General features: G+C 44.8%; 2 protein-coding genes across 4 annotated transcripts; one reads left to right on the forward strand and one right to left on the reverse strand.

The window, feature by feature from the left end:
* The first annotated feature begins 130 nt into the window (after nt 1–130).
* mto1 (mitochondrial tRNA translation optimization 1) lies at nt 131–6,271 on the forward strand. 2 transcript variants are annotated; one of them, XM_017433624.3, is made up of 13 exons: nt 131–503; nt 1,179–1,381; nt 1,488–1,687; nt 1,762–1,879; nt 2,420–2,718; nt 2,812–2,924; nt 3,001–3,191; nt 3,472–3,602; nt 4,374–4,578; nt 4,654–4,822; nt 4,897–5,006; nt 5,131–5,288; nt 6,031–6,201. In XM_017433624.3, exons 2-13 carry the CDS (start codon nt 1,192–1,194, stop codon nt 6,199–6,201), a joined length of 2,055 nt encoding a protein of 684 aa, XP_017289113.1. In that variant the 5' UTR covers nt 131–503; nt 1,179–1,191. The 2 variants fall into 2 exon arrangements, with proteins under 2 accessions (XP_017289113.1, XP_024857942.1); XM_025002174.2 differs by lacking the exon at nt 131–503 and having other exon boundaries at nt 1,192–1,381; nt 6,031–6,271.
* A 26-nt stretch (nt 6,272–6,297) lies between these two features.
* Nucleotides 6,298–12,593, reverse strand: LOC108246216 (tectonic-3). Of its 2 annotated transcripts, none has more exons than XM_017433647.3 (14): nt 11,774–12,593; nt 10,942–11,056; nt 10,748–10,845; nt 10,512–10,624; nt 9,562–9,670; nt 8,726–8,838; nt 8,608–8,646; nt 8,207–8,281; nt 8,005–8,124; nt 7,833–7,931; nt 7,646–7,749; nt 7,399–7,546; nt 6,734–6,868; nt 6,298–6,656 (listed from the first exon to the last, which is right to left on the reverse strand). In XM_017433647.3, the coding sequence occupies exons 1-14, from the start codon at nt 12,060–12,062 to the stop codon at nt 6,411–6,413; spliced, it is 1,803 nt and encodes a 600-aa protein (XP_017289136.1). In that variant the 5' UTR covers nt 12,063–12,593; the 3' UTR covers nt 6,298–6,410. The 2 variants fall into 2 exon arrangements, with proteins under 2 accessions (XP_017289136.1, XP_017289127.1); XM_017433638.3 differs by having other exon boundaries at nt 10,512–10,627.
* Nucleotides 12,594–16,220: the final 3,627 nt, after the last annotated feature.

Consider the following 16,220-nt stretch of genomic DNA (forward strand, 5'->3'; position numbering starts at 1 on the left):
GGCACAACACCGGATGAAAGAGGGGGCGTTCACGTGCGCACTGTGAGCGCGCGTACGTGGAATAATAAGCGCAATAAATCGAAATGTGATCGATACAGGTGTACCTGGCACGAACGAGGGCTCTCGTACTCTGCCGCGCACGTGGCAGCCCTCCATTCATAATCGATACTGAATGTTTGTAATTATTATTATATTATTTATCAACTCCGATGTCATGCATCTGCGTCATTAATGCTAATATTGTTAATTTTTAGTTTCATTTTCGAGTCGCCAAGAAGTTTGAACGACGCCAAACCGCAGACAAATAAAATGTCGGTGCGCCTCTACTCCCCTTATTACGGCTCTGACCCACAGCCAACATGGCGGCCTCCGTAAAGAACATTTCTGTTTAAATAGCAGCGATTTTGTAACTTATTGGAGATTTTCCATCGACCCGAGGCCTAATTTATCTTGCCAGCAACCTGAAAAGTAAAATACTTTATTTATCTTCTACCAAATCAACCGTAAGTACTTCGGATTTTACCGCTAAAATACGTCAATGTCCTTTAATGTTGTTGCCGATGTTAGTTAGTTTGTCTGTCTGTTAGCAAAATATCTCACGAACCACTGGACGGATTTTATTGAAACTCCCAGAAAGTAACCACTGGAGGTACATCTGTAATTCATTAACGTTTGGAGTCAACCCCGTTCAAGATGGCCGCCACAGCTACATCAACTGTATAAAACACAAAAACGGCCACAACTCAGCCAGTTTTAGAGATATTGACTTAAAGTTTGGTGTGGTAGTAGCTGAGAGTCATCCCCAGCACATACCCGGACCACCGACTGATCTGTTTTGAAATGTTTGACTTTACTTATCAGAGACAACTGTGTCTGTTAGCAAAATAACTCCTGAACCACCGGTGGATTTCAATGAAACTCTCAGAAAGTAATTATTAACTTTACATCTAAAACTGATTAACTTGTGAAGTCAGTCCGATTCAAGATGGTCGCCACAGCCAACTGGCTTTAGGAAACACTAAAATGGATAGAACTCGGGTAATTGTCTAGTTATTGAGCTGAAATTTGGTGTGGTAGTAGCTGAGCATCATCCCCAACACGTACTCTGAGCTCTACACCTGCCTTTTTATCGTCTGTCTGTTAGCAAAATAACTCACGAGCCTCTGAACTTCCGACAGGTGCGCGTCTCACATGTTGACGCAGAAGCTCCCAGCTGTGCAGAGCTTCCTGCCTCTGGTTTCCAGGCGCGTGGGTCACCTCAGCAGCCGGCGCTATGATGTCATCGTGGTGGGCGGGGGCCACGCAGGGACAGAGGCCGCAGCCGCGGCAGCCAGAGTGGGCGCGGACACGCTCCTGGTCACGCAGAAAATCCACACGGTGGGTGAGTGGAAACGCTTCGTGTTAAGGCCTCGCTCAACTAATGTGCTGATGGTTTTGGGAGCGTTTCTCAGAGTTCGTCCGGTTCTTTCCTCAACCTCTTTCAACAGGCGCCCTGTCCTGCAACCCGTCCCTGGGAGGAGTGGGGAAGGGTCATCTGGTGAGGGAGATCGACGCCCTGGATGGGCTGTGCGGTCGAGCTGGGGACTGGGCCGGGATTCATTTCTCCATCCTGAACCGCAGTAAAGGGCCCGCCGTGTGGGGGCCGAGAGCCCAGCTGGACCGCCAGCGCTACCGGGAATTCATTCAGGTGTGCCACAGACGCAGCTGATTGGTTTTTGGGGGGATCTGAACGTCTCCGTCTGACCACTTCTCTCTGTTCAGTCTGAGCTGCTGTCGACTCCCAGGCTGACGGTGCTGGAGGGCTCTGTGGAGGAGCTGCTGGTGACGGAGCCGAACCCGGACGAGCCGGGACGCCACAGAGTCACAGGGATACGTTTAGGTGGGCATCGTGAAAACGGCGGGCGCTTGAAATCATTATTAATCTGTCATTAGATACAGAATCGTGTTTCTTTGGCTTTATAAAAAAAAAGTTAAAGCAGCTTTGAACAAATTTTGTAAAAGACGTTCTGATGTGTCAGCTCTCAGAGTATGTGTTGTGGATGACTCTCAGCTACTACCACACCAGATTTTTGCACAATATTAGTAAAATTGACTTGGTTATAGCCAGGTCTGTGTTTGCAAATGCCAGTTGGCTGTGGCAGCCATCTTGAATCGGGTTGATTCTAAAAGTTAATCAAATGTAGAGGAACATCCAATGATTAATATCTGAGAGTTTCATCAAAGTTTGTTGAATGGTTCAAGAGATATTTTGCTAACAGACAAAGAAAAACAGAATTGTCTGCCTTTGCCTTTTAGTGGCAGCGACTCATTTCCATTTAGGTCAACTAAAAACCTCAGTCATGGCTTCTGAGTGTGTTCTTAAAACAAACAAATAGGAGGATCGTCTTAATCCCTTTTTTCCTTTGTTTGTTTCTACCAGCCGATGGCAGCCAGCCGATCTCGGCGGCCTCCGTGGTTCTCACCACCGGTACCTTCCTGTCTGGCTCCCTCTTCGTAGGCCAGACCACGTCCCCTGGGGGTCGGATTGGAGACGCCCCGTCGGGTGCGGGGCTGACCCACACGCTGAGGGAGAGGCTGGGGCTGAAGGTGGGCAGGCTGAGGACCGGGACCCCCCCGAGGATTGTGAAACACTCGGTGGACCTGTCCCTGGCCACGCTCCACCCTCCTGACAGCCGCCCCACTCCGTTTAGCTTCATGAACACCCGGACACGCTGCGAGGTCAGCTCGGTTGCCGTGTGCTGCTGAAGGCTGGAGCGATAACTGAAGGTGTTTCTGTCGTTTTGTGACGTTTGGTTTTTGAACACCATGCAGCCAGAGGAGCAGCTGCCCTGCCACCTGACCTTAACCACTCCTGGCGTGGAGAGAATCGTGAGGGAGAGTCTTCACCTGAACTGCCACATACAGCAGGACACCAAAGGCCCCAGGTGCACACACACACACACACACACACACAATGCACATGAGTTTTTTTTTAGAAGTAACTGTTCACTTCTCCTGCAGATACTGTCCCTCCATCGAGTCCAGGGTGATGCGTTTTCCAGGTCGGAGCCACCAGGTGTGGCTGGAGCCCGAGGGGGTGACCTCTGACCTTTTGTACCCACAGGGCCTGTCCATGACCATGCCCCCCGACGCTCAGCTCCGCCTCATCAGAGAAATCCCTCCTATGCGCAGAGCTGAGATCCACACACCCGGTACGTCCCGTTTGACCTCTGCCTCTGAGTGACAGGAAAAAAAAAATATCGGGAGGGTAGGAGGAAACGTTTCTGCTCGTCGCCGCTTGGAGTCAAGCCGATTCAAGATGGCCGCCGCAGCAAAGCGAGCCGAGCAAACACAGCGACGGCTACAACGTAGTTAGTTTTACACATATCTGGCTCAAATTTGATTTGGCAGACGGCAGAGGCGGCGGGTGATATGCATTCCTTCCAGGAGTGCGAGGCCCTTTTAATCTGATTCTGTGCCTCTCTTGTCCAGGTTACGGTGTTCAGTACGACTTCGTGTGTCCCACCCAGCTGAGCCCTTCGCTGCAGGTGAAGAACACTCAGGGTCTCTTCCTGGCGGGGCAGATCAATGGGACCACGGGCTATGAAGAGGCCGCTGCACAGGTAGCTGAGCCCCCCTCCCCCCCGCGGGTCAGGAAATGGCATCTGGAAGTCCCGTCATGCAGATAAACATCACAGAGGCACACAGTTTGTGCAGCTAGGCCTCTTCGGCCCGGTTACAGACCTCCAAATTGCTCCCAGTGGTTCTGAGACTCAGGAATTCAGCCACATCTGGTAAAGCAGTTGGTGGCTGGTGATTATTTTCCACGTGGCAGAGCTCAGGAGGGAGGGAGGGAGGGAGAGAGGGGGGGTTCAGGGTTTCTGTGGCTGTATGAGACGTCAGATCAGTGTGATTATCAGCTTCGAAGGATGGTTCAGATCTTTCGAAATGAAGTTCTGTGGAAAGGTTATGAGCAATTAGCACCTTACCTGTCGCAGATAGCTCTTTGAATGACCTCAGTTCAGTTCTGGTCGAACTGATGAGCTAACGGCTAGTCTGAGACCTGTCATCCTAAAACAACTCCGCTCTTAAAAAGAAATCCCAGCAATTCAAACGAAGGCTTCTTCATAAACTCAAACATTTTGTCACTTTTGCATTAGATGGTTATTTATGAAGAAGTCTGAGATTATTTACATTAAAGAGTCAGTCTGTCAGTATTGGTCCATTTGAAACTCATTAGCTCTACTGTCCAATCAGAACTGGGCTTTAATCCTCGTTCAGAGCGCAATCAACAACAGGTAAGATATTAATAGCTCATAACCTCTCCACAAAACCCCACTCGCCTTCGTCTTCCAGTAGCGAACCATGAATGAAGCCTGTTTTTGCGCCCACAGGGGTTGTGGGCGGGGCTGAACGGCGCCCGGCGGTCGCTCTCCATGCCTCCAGCGGCTCTGTCCCGAACAGAGAGCTACATCGGCGTCCTCATCGACGACCTGGTGAGCCGAGGAGTCACGGAGCCGTACCGCATGTTTACCAGCCGGGCGGAGTTTCGGACCTCGCTGAGGCCGGACAACGCCGACCTCCGCCTCACGCCGAAAGGTAGCGAACCACGTGCAAGGCTCGCTCAGGATGGAGCGCTCTCTGCTTGTCCGTCTAACCCTCTCCCTCCGTCAGGGTTCGAGTTGGGATGCGTGTTGTCGCCGCGCTACCAGGAGGCCGTGAGGGTGGAGAGCAGCCTCCGAGAGGCGATGGCCGCCCTCCAGGCTGTCCGTCTGTCCACGACCAGCTGGAGGAAGATGCTGCCTGACATCGGCGTAAGCGACAACAAGAGCAGCCTGATGACGTGAGGAACATTCAGATCACTTGGTTTCCATTAAGTCTCTGGTTTCTGTTTGACGCCGGCTTCTTTTCTTCCAGTGGGATGGAGATTCTGCAGTACAAAGACGCGTCTTTTGAAATGCTGGCGTCCGTTTTCCCAGAGACCCTTTCGGCTTACATGGAGTTCTCCCAGAGGCTCAAGATAGAGGGTAAAAACTGACTTTCCTTAAGCTCCTGATCGTAGTTTTCCATCTTTATAAACGGCCTGGTGTTCTCCTACTTGGCCTCAACATGTGTTTGTCAGTAACACCTGTCCTCCTGTCCGTCACGCAGCTGTGTACAAACCTCACTGTGACCTGAACAGGAGAGAGATTGAGAGAATCCAAAAGGAGGAGAACATGTCTCTGCCTCAGGACATCGACTACGTCTCTCTGCCGGTGTCTCTGTCCCTGGAGGTCAGAGAGATCCTGGAGAGAGCTCGACCGAGCACCGTGAGTCTCGCTCTGTGGTCCACCCTGCTTCTTTACTTCTGCAAACCTTCTGCTGGTTTAATCGTTCAAACATCAAAAAGATCAGCTCATTCAGGACATTCTGGCCAGGACTTTAGATTTTTGTAACTTTTAGACTTTTCAAAATATTTAACTTTATTTACATACAATTTCCCCATAAAAATACACAGAGCTTTCTTCCATTCCTTCAAAAACGTTCTCTTTGAAATCTGATTCTACTCGCTCTGTTTTCCTTTTCTTGTGATACTTTTATTTTAGCTAGGGTTTTGTTACTTCTAGGTAGCATTTTGCTATCCTTTAGCTACTTTTACAATTAGCTAGCCTTAGCTAATGTTTTGCTACTTTTAGCCTTTAGCTATTTTGCTACATTTAGCTAATGTTTTGCTACTTTAAAACTAGTATTTTGCTACTTTTACCTTTTCCTAGTTTTGCTATTTGTACTTTCTAGCTTGCCTTTTGGTACTTTTGAGTTTGAAGCTAGTGTTTTGACACTTTTTGCTTTTAGCTAGCATTTTGTTAGGTTTACATTTTAACCAGCCCATTGGAACTTTTTGTTTAAGCTAATGTTTTGCTATTTTTAGCTAGCATTTGTCTAATTTTACCTTTTTAGCTCGCTTTATGTTTCTTTTTAGCCTTTAGCATTTTTCTTCATTTAGCTTTTAGCTGGTGTTCTGCTTCTTTTAGCTTTAAGAGCTCAGTTTTAGCCTCTGTTCTTTGGTCTCAGCTGGGTGCCGCCACCCGCCTGGAAGGAATGACGCCCGCTGCGATCGTCGCCCTCTTCAACTACGTGCACTTTACGGAGAAACAGGAGAAAACGATGCAGAGAAACCAACGAAACCAGAAGGAGGACAGAGATGAGGACCTGTGTTCAACAAATGTGTCTTTACCTCGGTGATGGATTGACTCAGAATGTCAGAATTAATGTCTTTTTGTAAAATAAGCAAATAATATTTTCTGAAACTACATCCCAGTTGTTACCATTTACCCACTGTTAAAATGACTTTTTTATTTTGTAAAATAGTTGGAACAAAAAAAAAATATGTACATTAAATTCACTCAATCTTACAAATGGAAAACGAGAATGTCTCCGTGCTCCGTCAGAAACTAAGTCGTGAAGAACTCTAACCCTGTTAGCAACAAGACGGCGAGCAGCGGTGAACTCCTCCTGACCTCCTCGGCTCCGCTGCTGTCAGGAACAACATGGCCGTCCAGCTCAGCGGCGCCTCTCGTGAAGAAGCCAAACGGAAACTTCCAGTGAGGCTGAGGCGAACCTCTGGGGGGTTCTGGGTAAACTGTGGTCTCAACAAACGTCACTCTGGTTGTCAGGGCGAGGGGGGACGATGACGGGCACTAAGAAACCAAGAGAAGGAGAGCTTTTAACGCTGAAATCTCTGGCTGCTGCTTTCAGAATAAGAGCGCTGGGGTACCTTGACATTTTGACAGTGGAAGAGAAATTTGCCTCCCAGGATGAATTTCTGAGGAAGGTTAAGGAAACCCTGGCGAGCCCACAGCACTTGGATGGAGAGGGAGTGAGGGAGGAGGCAGCCCGAGTCACATGTGTCCTGAGAGGAGGAGCAAAGACTGAGCAGAATTAAGATCATCTCTTTCTACACACAACATCCAAAAGAGTCAGGGTCACAGCAGCTGGAACAGACTTTTTAAATCGCATACCACTGAAAGCCAAAGGGTGGTAATGTTTTTACCTGTCGCTATCTGTTTGTCAGCACAATATCTCATGAACCACTGGACAGAATTGAATAAAACTCTTAGATAGTTACCTCTACAACTGGCTGCCATATCTAATTAACCTCAGCAAACACAAAAAAGGCTGTAAGTCAGCCAGTTTTGCAGATAAAGAGCTAAACTTTGGCGTAGTAGTAGCTGAGAATCATTTGCAACTCATACTCAGATGGGATAACGTCTCTAATGAATTTTGACCAAAACAGCTACAATGATCTTAGTTGACAACTCTGGCACTAAAGGTGGCGGGTGATGTGCTGCCATTTCAAACACGCCTGTTGTGCATTCATTCATTCATTCATTCATTCATTCATTCATTCATTCATTTGTTAAACACCTAGCTGGGCTGTACCTGTGAGCTGGGAGTACACTCCTCCCTGATGACTCTCGTCCAGTCCGGCTGTGAGCCCGAGTTCATGGCGATGACATCGGGAGCTGCAGATCCTTGTAAGATGCCGTAAATCTGTGAGCGCAGCTCGGTGCAGTTACTAACGGAGGACCTGGACGGCACACGGGGAGAAGAGAAGAGAATCGTAACAAACAAGAGGGAACGTAACTCATTTTAATCCTGAATACTGGGATCGAAGGTTTTGACTGACGTGAATGAGCAGCCGGTGATGCTGTTGTAGGCGAAGAGGACGGGCGCTCGTCCGCTGGGATCAGAGGAGCATTTTCCACCCGGTGACGGACCCAGTGTCGTCAGCTGTCACTGTTAAGGAACCGTCATGCAATACTGGTACAAATTAAAACATATTACAACCTCGACGTCTTAGTTACTGAGGATACAGGCTGCACTTTTCCATCAGAGTGACCGATGACAGGAGATCCCACTCGAAGGCCGGCAGAAGGTATTAATCCTCCCGGTGAGGCGCCGGATCGGATGAGCTGCAAGGAATTTGGGACTCTTACTTCATTGAATGATTCCAGTGGAATATTTTGCAGGTTTTTAATGCCCCACCTGAAAACGGACCGAGTGCGTCTGTAACAAGAGCTGATCGAGGGTCGAGTCGGTCAGTTCCACGTTGACCGTTCCATACGAGAGTTTGCCTCGGCTTGTGTAACCGATTAGAAACTCAACCTGCAGGAGCGTCAGAACGAGCACAGTTTTATTCTGGACTTAAAGTCTTTGCCCGCTGAGGCACGTTTGTGCAGTAACTCACCTTTTTCACTACATTTAAGCAGGAGTTGTTGTGCTTGGCCGGTGAAGGCCACTCAGCCTGAGGAGTCACTGGGATCTGAAAACACAGAGCAACACATTTTAACTAGAACTGGATCCTTTTTACAGTTTTACTGTGCAACACTTATACTAATCATGGCTAAGCTTTAACAATAAGCAGAAATCAACCAGAGGCCATATTTGTTAGCTCACGGCATCTAAGAAACTCATTTTTAATGCTGTAAATGAAGATTTTATACTACAGATTTGATAAAAATTCCCCCTTATTACAACAACAGTGTTTCCAGAGACCTTAAATTGTACAAAATAATATAAAGAATCAGAAAAGATAGAGTTTAACTCAGCCAAGACAGAAGAACATGAACCACTCGGTCAGCAACTCACCAGAAGATCTGATGGTATCACCTCCTCAGCTGTTGGGATCTGTAACAAAAAGCTCCATGTTGGTTTGTACGCTGCGACGGGGACGTTTCACTGCAAACTGCAAGGTTCAAATCCTGACCTTTATCAGACTCATGTCAGAGAAGTAGGAGCGAGCACTGAGACTCGGGTCGGTCTCACAAGACCGAGACGTCACGGCCCGAACACAAGACAGAGACGAAGACCTCAGAAACTCTGAAAACAGAGAGGAGACAGAAGGCAGAGAAATGAGCGGTGCAGTAAACACACGGTACATTGTACCGACATGCAACACTGTGTTTGTTTTATATTCTTTATATCAAAAATACAGGTCAAAAAGAAAAAAGGCACAAAAATATTGTTATTCTTTAGGATGCTCATGTCAAAGTCTTTACAAACGGATGCAAAATGAACATATTGTGTTCCTGTTAGAGTGGTTCAATATATCTGAGGAGCTCCTTCATTGACAAAATTCAAAGCTTTACAAAAAGCTCAGAGCACCAGGGAGAAGTCATGATCTCTGACAGATCTCCTTCCTCTTGTTGTAGTAATAACAACATGACCATTAAAAAGGAAATCAGAGGTCTGGAAAAACTCTGGAATAATAAAGTTAAAAAGCATTTTTGTTTCAGAAAAGTTTGAAGAAGAAAAAAGCATAATTTCATGACAAAAACGCAGCTCCAGCTGTTAAACGTAGCTGCATTAAAACTACTTTAGACTTTATTACAGCTAGTTACTGAACTGCAAGGTGCACCGGGATCATAATCCTGAACATTTCTCACCCGGGAAGCTTCCAAACATTCAGCTGAAAGCTTCATCCTGACTCTACCTGCCACCCTTTTACCCCAACCAGGTTTCTCCTCAGGCCTTTCTCCTTTCCTTTTCTGTTATTATTATTCTTTTTTACCACAAACCCTTTTCCATGCAATGTGAACTCACTTGCAGGGTTGCGGTTGAAGCAGAATGCCGAAGCAGCCCCTGGAGAAGGCTGACGGAGGAGACCCCGAACGGAAGAGTTGGAGAAGAACGTCTGGAGAACGTCATCAACCTAGAAAAAAAAAAAAGTGTTTTATTTTGAGCTATTAAACCTCTAAGACATTTTGACTATGATGTTTGCAGATGACATCATGATCTGTGGTGAGAACAGGGAACAGGTGAAAGAGAACCTGGAGAGGTGGAGGTATGAACCTGAAAGACGAGGAATGAAAGTCAGTCGTAGAAAGACAGAGTACCTGTGTGTGAATGAGAGGGAGGCAGGTGGAACAGTGAGGCTACGAGGAGCAGAGGTCACAAAGGTGCAGGACTTCAAGTATTTTGGGTCCACTGTCCAGGAGGACGGGGGGTGGGGTAAAGAGGTGAAGAAGAGAGTCCAGGCAGGATGGAGTGGATGGAGACAAGTTTCAGGAATGATTTGTGACAAAAGGTGGCAGCAACGGTCAAAGAAATGTTTACAAGACAGTGGTGAGACCAGCCATGTTGGACGGTTTGAAGACAAAAAGACAGGAGACAGAACAGGAAGTGATAGCGCTTAAGATGTTGAGTTTCTCCTTGGGAGGGACGAGGATGGACAGGATTAGGAATGAGGTCATCAGAGGTACAGCACAGGTTGAAGGACTGGGAGATAAAGTTAGAGGCCAGACTAAGACGGTTTGGACATGTCCAGAGGAGGAACAGCAGCCAGGAAAGAGACAAAGAGGGGATATGTGGATGCAGCTAGAGAGGACATGGACATAGCTGGAGTAAGGACAGAGGATACAGAAGACAGAGTTAGATGGAGGAGGATGAGTTGCTGTGGTGACCCCTGAAAAAAGGAACAGCCGAAGGAAGAAGAAGAAGAAACCTCTAAGACATTTTATGTTTGTCTGCTAATGTGTCTGTTTAATGTTTACCCTGTAAAAGTCTCTGCTGTGTCTGACGTTCGTATGTCCCGCTGGTGAGAAGTGAAACGAGTCTCCTAAAGCTGGATACTGAAGGAGGATGGGGAGGGACTGAGGAGCACCGACTGCTGGGAGGGAAAAAAAAACAAAAAACACAGCATGTTTTTTAAAAAGAATATTTGTGGGGTACATTCTTATTGAGGTACTCTTCTGAAATACGTAGAAAACATCAGTAATTCTGTGTTTACCTTCAGGTTGGACACAAAACAAGGTGTCAGTCACGGTGACGAGAGACAAGTCCACGTTGGCTCTGAACATGAGCCATTTCTCAACGCAGACTCCTGTCCTAAGAAAATAAAAAAAACATTTGAGGTCTTTTAAACACTGAGGCATGCATCTACGTGTGTGTGTTATGGGAGGAGAGATTGTGAAAGAGACATACAGGAGTCCTTGGGGACATCCGGTGAAGACAGTTGTTAAATTGGCAACATCACAGTCTGCTGTGTCACAACAGCAGCCGATGTCACAAAAATCAGGCGTCAGATCGCAGAGACAACCTGAAAAAAACAGGAGAGGCTTGTCAAAATAAGAGCCACATGAAAGAGTCGACACTGAGAATCACAACAGAAGAAACTTTAAAAAACAGCCCTGACACACAGACAGATTACAGAATCAGACAAAGACACAAAATGGCCACAAAGAGGCGCAAACCACAACATTTACAGTTTTACACAGAGAGCAGCACCACTTGACACACAAATCCTCGAAATGCTGGCCACAATGTAAGACATTTCGCATGATATATCGAATTAAATATTCACGCTTTAAGCAAAGCGGCAAAAAAACGTGACGTGAAGCACGAAACAAGAATGCAACAGATGCAAAGGAAACATGGAGGGATGCAGAACGGCATCTCCAAAAAGAACAAAGTAATGCAAAACATCTGCAGACTTCTTATTAAAGCTGTTTGTTTATTTTGTGATTTTAAGCAGTAAAAATGTGTTTTTTTAGTATTTCTGAACATGTGAGCTTGTTGTTTAAAAGTCTAATCTAATATACTACAGGGAGGACACTTTCTATTTTAAAAAAAACAGCAAGATTGTAATTTATATCACAAGCTTCCAGTGAGTTTGTATCAGGGTTGCTACAGCTACTGTGAATTTTGGAGAATAAAGTGTCACTCGCTGGCTTTAAATTCTTTATAAATTTTAAGCCAGCAAGGTTATAAAGGTTAGCTGCTGCAAAAAGAAAACAGTTAAGACTAACATGTATACCTTCTGCAGACAGCGCAGGCTTTATGGTGGTTCCTGATGGAGCCTCAGACACGGACGCTGTAGCGGCTACCGTAAAGTCCTGTGTGGCGGTTACCATGGAGACCAGAGCGGGATGAAGAGTAGCCTCCTGAGTGGGCCCAGTCCCGCCCGGAGCCGGGGTGACTGAGCCGGACGGCTCCCGTGTTGTCGGGCTGGAAGCGGAAGCGGTCCCAAAGTCCGTGGCTGCGAGAGCCGAACGCCCCCAGGAGAGGATGAAGACGTGCAGCGAACATAAACAGAAAAACATCATTTCGCCGACGAGAGGGTGGCGCTGAGGACACACTGGAGTCTAAACTGACAGCCACGCTTACAGCTTGTCCGCATAATTCGAAATTAAATTATTTTTGAGCCGCTCACGCTTACGAGAAGACATTTCCCAAGGAAAGCGTTTAGCTACATGCTAAATCCTAGCAAGCTTCTGGTTACCAAGGACGTTGTCATGCAGACTTCCGGTTCTACGACAGCGCTACCGTAAAGTAGGTTAAATGCGCCCCTTTTACTTGCTTTACGGTAGAGCAGAAGTGTTTTCTTCTGCGTTCATCACTGGAAATAATCTGTAAAGAAACAGAAAAATAAACAGTTAAACAGACCAAGTCACAAAGAATAGTAAACCTAAATAGATATGTGGACATATGTTTGAGGAATTTAGAAAACAAGCAATATTACTCCAATATAAGCCATTTCAAAAAGCAAATCAATAATAATTAATGCTAAGCTATTAATCATGAATTCTGCATTTTGATTTTAAATTAAATGCCTTCTTCTGTTAACAGCAATTTATCAGTCAGATTTCTCCAGCACTGATGGCATCAACAGACTCCGGTTCACTTATTTTTCCTACAAACACCGTCTTCATTTAGTTTGTCATCACATTTTTTTCATTTTTTCCTCTGCCTGTGCATGCCTGCAGAGGTTTTATCCCCCAAAACCAAAACTATCACATGATTGTTCTTACAAGCTCATACAGGCAGCAGAAGCACAACAACAAAGTAAGGCCACTTTATAAGAAATTAAAGTATTATTACTACTACTACTTTGAATGACCTCAGTTTGTAGAAATAGAGTTTAATCTGGCTGGATTGACGAGTTCATGGCTTGTCCAGGTGGCTGAAAACCATCGCTCTGAAAGCCAATGTTGAGCATTAAGGTCTACCTTCTGCCTGCAGGATGAACACGTTATATGTGTTTATGCATTCACGTCTAATGTGTTTCTCTTCTGTCAGCCCGCCCCAGGGCAGCTGTGGCTACAATGTAGCTTACCACCATCAGTGTGTGAATGTGTGGATGAATGGGTGAATGATTGTAGTGTAAAGCGCTTTGGGGTCCTTGGACTAGATAAAGCGCTATATAAGTGCAAGCCATTTACCATTCTGCCTCTGTGCAGGTTTTCAACGTCCAATTGAAAAGAATGAAATCTACATTTCTTAATCTCAGGTTTGTCGTTGTTCCAGTCTCTGAACAGTCACTGATGATTTATTTCTTTTCTACTGCTGTTTTCTCTCGAAAATACAAACAAACCTGGTGGAGCTGCTTCACTGGAAGGCAAAAGTAACTAACATGACCTCAAATTAGAAATGTGGACGTGTGGAACGGTGCAGAACGGTGCAGAACGGTGCAGAATGGTGCAGGTTTAAATAAGAACAGGAAGCAAACTTCATTTCATTAGCCTACATCTGGATTAAAGAAAGAAAACAAACATTAAAACATTGTCTTTCAGGTGTAAGAGTGTTATAATCCTTCAGTGACTGACACTAAAGGATATATGTGATACTTTGAAATAATTATAACTTATATGTAAAACTTGTTTGTAAAAGCTAACATGGTGGCAATACATGATATCATTAAAAACATACATGTTATGTACCTCTACGTATGTGGTACTTAGGGCACCAGGTGAACACTAGGTACAGGCCCTGGAAGTACTCGGTACATACTCCATATGTACCAGGTAAGTATCCTGTAAGTACCAAGTACATACTCCATATGTACCAGATAAGTACTCAGAAAGTACTGGGCTGTATTATGTATCTACAGTATATACAGTAACTAATATCAGGATTATGTGTCTTACAGCTCAGATAAACACACAACAGCATAAAAAGTCTCTTCATATAACAGTAAAATGAAATGATGAATTTTCATTCAGTCATTTTAGTCCCTGGGTTGTTGTTATGACTGTTTTTGTCTGTTCTTGGTCCAAGATACGTCTGTAAGCTTTTTCTTTCAACCAGTAGGCAGATTTTAAAGAAATTCTCAAAAAGTAATCTCTGGTTAAACCTAACTGACCTTAGCCAACACAAAAACGTTTTTTTTTTTTTTTTAACTCAACCGGTTTTACAGGTTTTATCAAGGTACAGCTCAGTGTGTTATCAGCTGAGATTCGTCCTCACCACATCCTTGAGATGATCGCGTGAGATTTTTGTTTGAAACATTTGCATGCAGCATGGCGGACGATGAGCATTCCTTCAAGAAATGCCAGTGTCATTTCTGATCCTTTTGCCTAAACTGCCTGAGCGTTACGTCTTTTTGCAGAGTACAATATACATGTCTATAATGAATAAATAAACACGTCTATAAAAAATTAATAAACTGAAGTCCTGCAGGAGGACTGTGAAACATTCAAGTTAAAAGCGAATTAAATACAAACAGGATTAAAGCTGTGATTATTCCCATTGCTGTTAACTGAGGGTCAGTATTTTATAAAATTTGTCTTTTTTGACAGGTAGATTTTTTAAAATTTATTTTAAAGAGAGTACATTTCCTGTTCTGTGTTTTGCAGCGGTGGACTAAAAATAATCTCTGGTTGAATGACGCCGAAGGTAGGATTCCAGAGGCATGCAGGTGAAAGTTAAACAAACAAAAAAGCAGGAAATCTAAGAACACAAATCAGGAATAACACAGCGGAAAAGATAAACACCCCAGAGACAAGTCTTAACACAAAAAGAGCAGAAAGGGACGCGAACAAAGAGTTACCGAAAGGTTTAGGGACAAGAGTGAGATGAACAACTAAAACCCCAGTTCTGAAAAAGCTGGGATGGTGTTCAAATCTCATAAACCCATATTTGAATTTCTTAGGAGCAAAGATGGGCAAAAGTTTAGCAGTTTGCAGAAAAAAAGTGGAACAGTTTCAGAATACTGTTTCTCGATGGAAAACCGGGAAGATTCTGAATATTTCATCATCTACAGTTCATAAGATCAGATATTCGAATAAGACAAACTTAAAGCTAAAAAAACTACAACCCTCCAAAAATCTTTGACAATTTTCCTCAGCATAAACTGGATTTGTACCTTTAATGCAGTACACTTTACTTTAATCCTGCTAGGATTCGTGTAGGTGGACACTGAAACTGATTTCTGAGCGACCTACAGCAGCGAACAGCAAATCTTTAAGGGATTCTAACTTTTACTGAATGTTCCTGAACACTGAAGGAAAAATGACAAAGACGACTTTAAGAGAAGGTTTCTTGTTCCTTTTAGAAGATGTGTAGAAAAGGCAGCATAAAACATAAAGTATATATAAAACAAGACCTTTCCTGTTTGGCAGACAGTCTGATCTAAATTTGACTCAGAGCATATTCAGTATGTTGTTTGTTTTATGACCTCATATCGCTGCTGCCAACCCTCAGCATGAGCATGACTTACAGCTTTCAGTTTTCTCACGCTCTGTGTTCACTTTGTCACGCAGCCGTAAAGAAAAGTGTGACTGATTCAATAAAATCACACCGTGAAGGACTGGAGACATGCCCAGGGTGGACTGCTGGAGACAGACAACAGCTGCGGGACGGACGGATGGATGGATGGATGGATGGATGGATGGATGGATGGATGGATGGATGGGTGGATGGATGGACGGACGGACGGATGGATGGATGGATGGATGAACCCTGGCAGCACAAGCACAGACAGAGCTGAGCAGCAGCGACACAATACAACAAGTTGTGTTTAAAGTCGTTTCTTTGAGGAACATTATTCTGAAATTGTTCCACTATTTTTACACACAGTTTTCCTCAGACTGCTGAACCTCTGCCCGTCTCTACTTCTCAGTGATTCAGCCTCTAAAGTGCCTGTTTTATCCCCAGTCCTCATACTGATCTGTTTCTAATTAACCCAATTAGTTGTAAAATGCTCCTCCAGCTGTTTCTTATTCGTACCACTGACTTTTGCAGCCTTTTGTTGCTGCTGTTCCAACTTTTTTCAGATGTGTTGCTGCTGTCAAATTCAAAAATGACCTACTTTTCCTAAAAAATTAGCTTAAAAATATGTTTGCTGTGTCATTGTGAATAAACAACTGACTTCAGTGATCTGCAAACCATTGCAGTCAGTTTCCATTGTCATTTTCCCAACTCGTTTATGTTCTTTAAACTGTTTTTTCCTCAGAACAGAACCACTGATTAGTTTGTTTTAAGTG

This window comes from Kryptolebias marmoratus, linkage group LG17, assembly GCF_001649575.2.
Source record: "Kryptolebias marmoratus isolate JLee-2015 linkage group LG17, ASM164957v2, whole genome shotgun sequence".
NCBI classification, from domain to species: domain Eukaryota; kingdom Metazoa; phylum Chordata; class Actinopteri; order Cyprinodontiformes; family Rivulidae; genus Kryptolebias; species Kryptolebias marmoratus.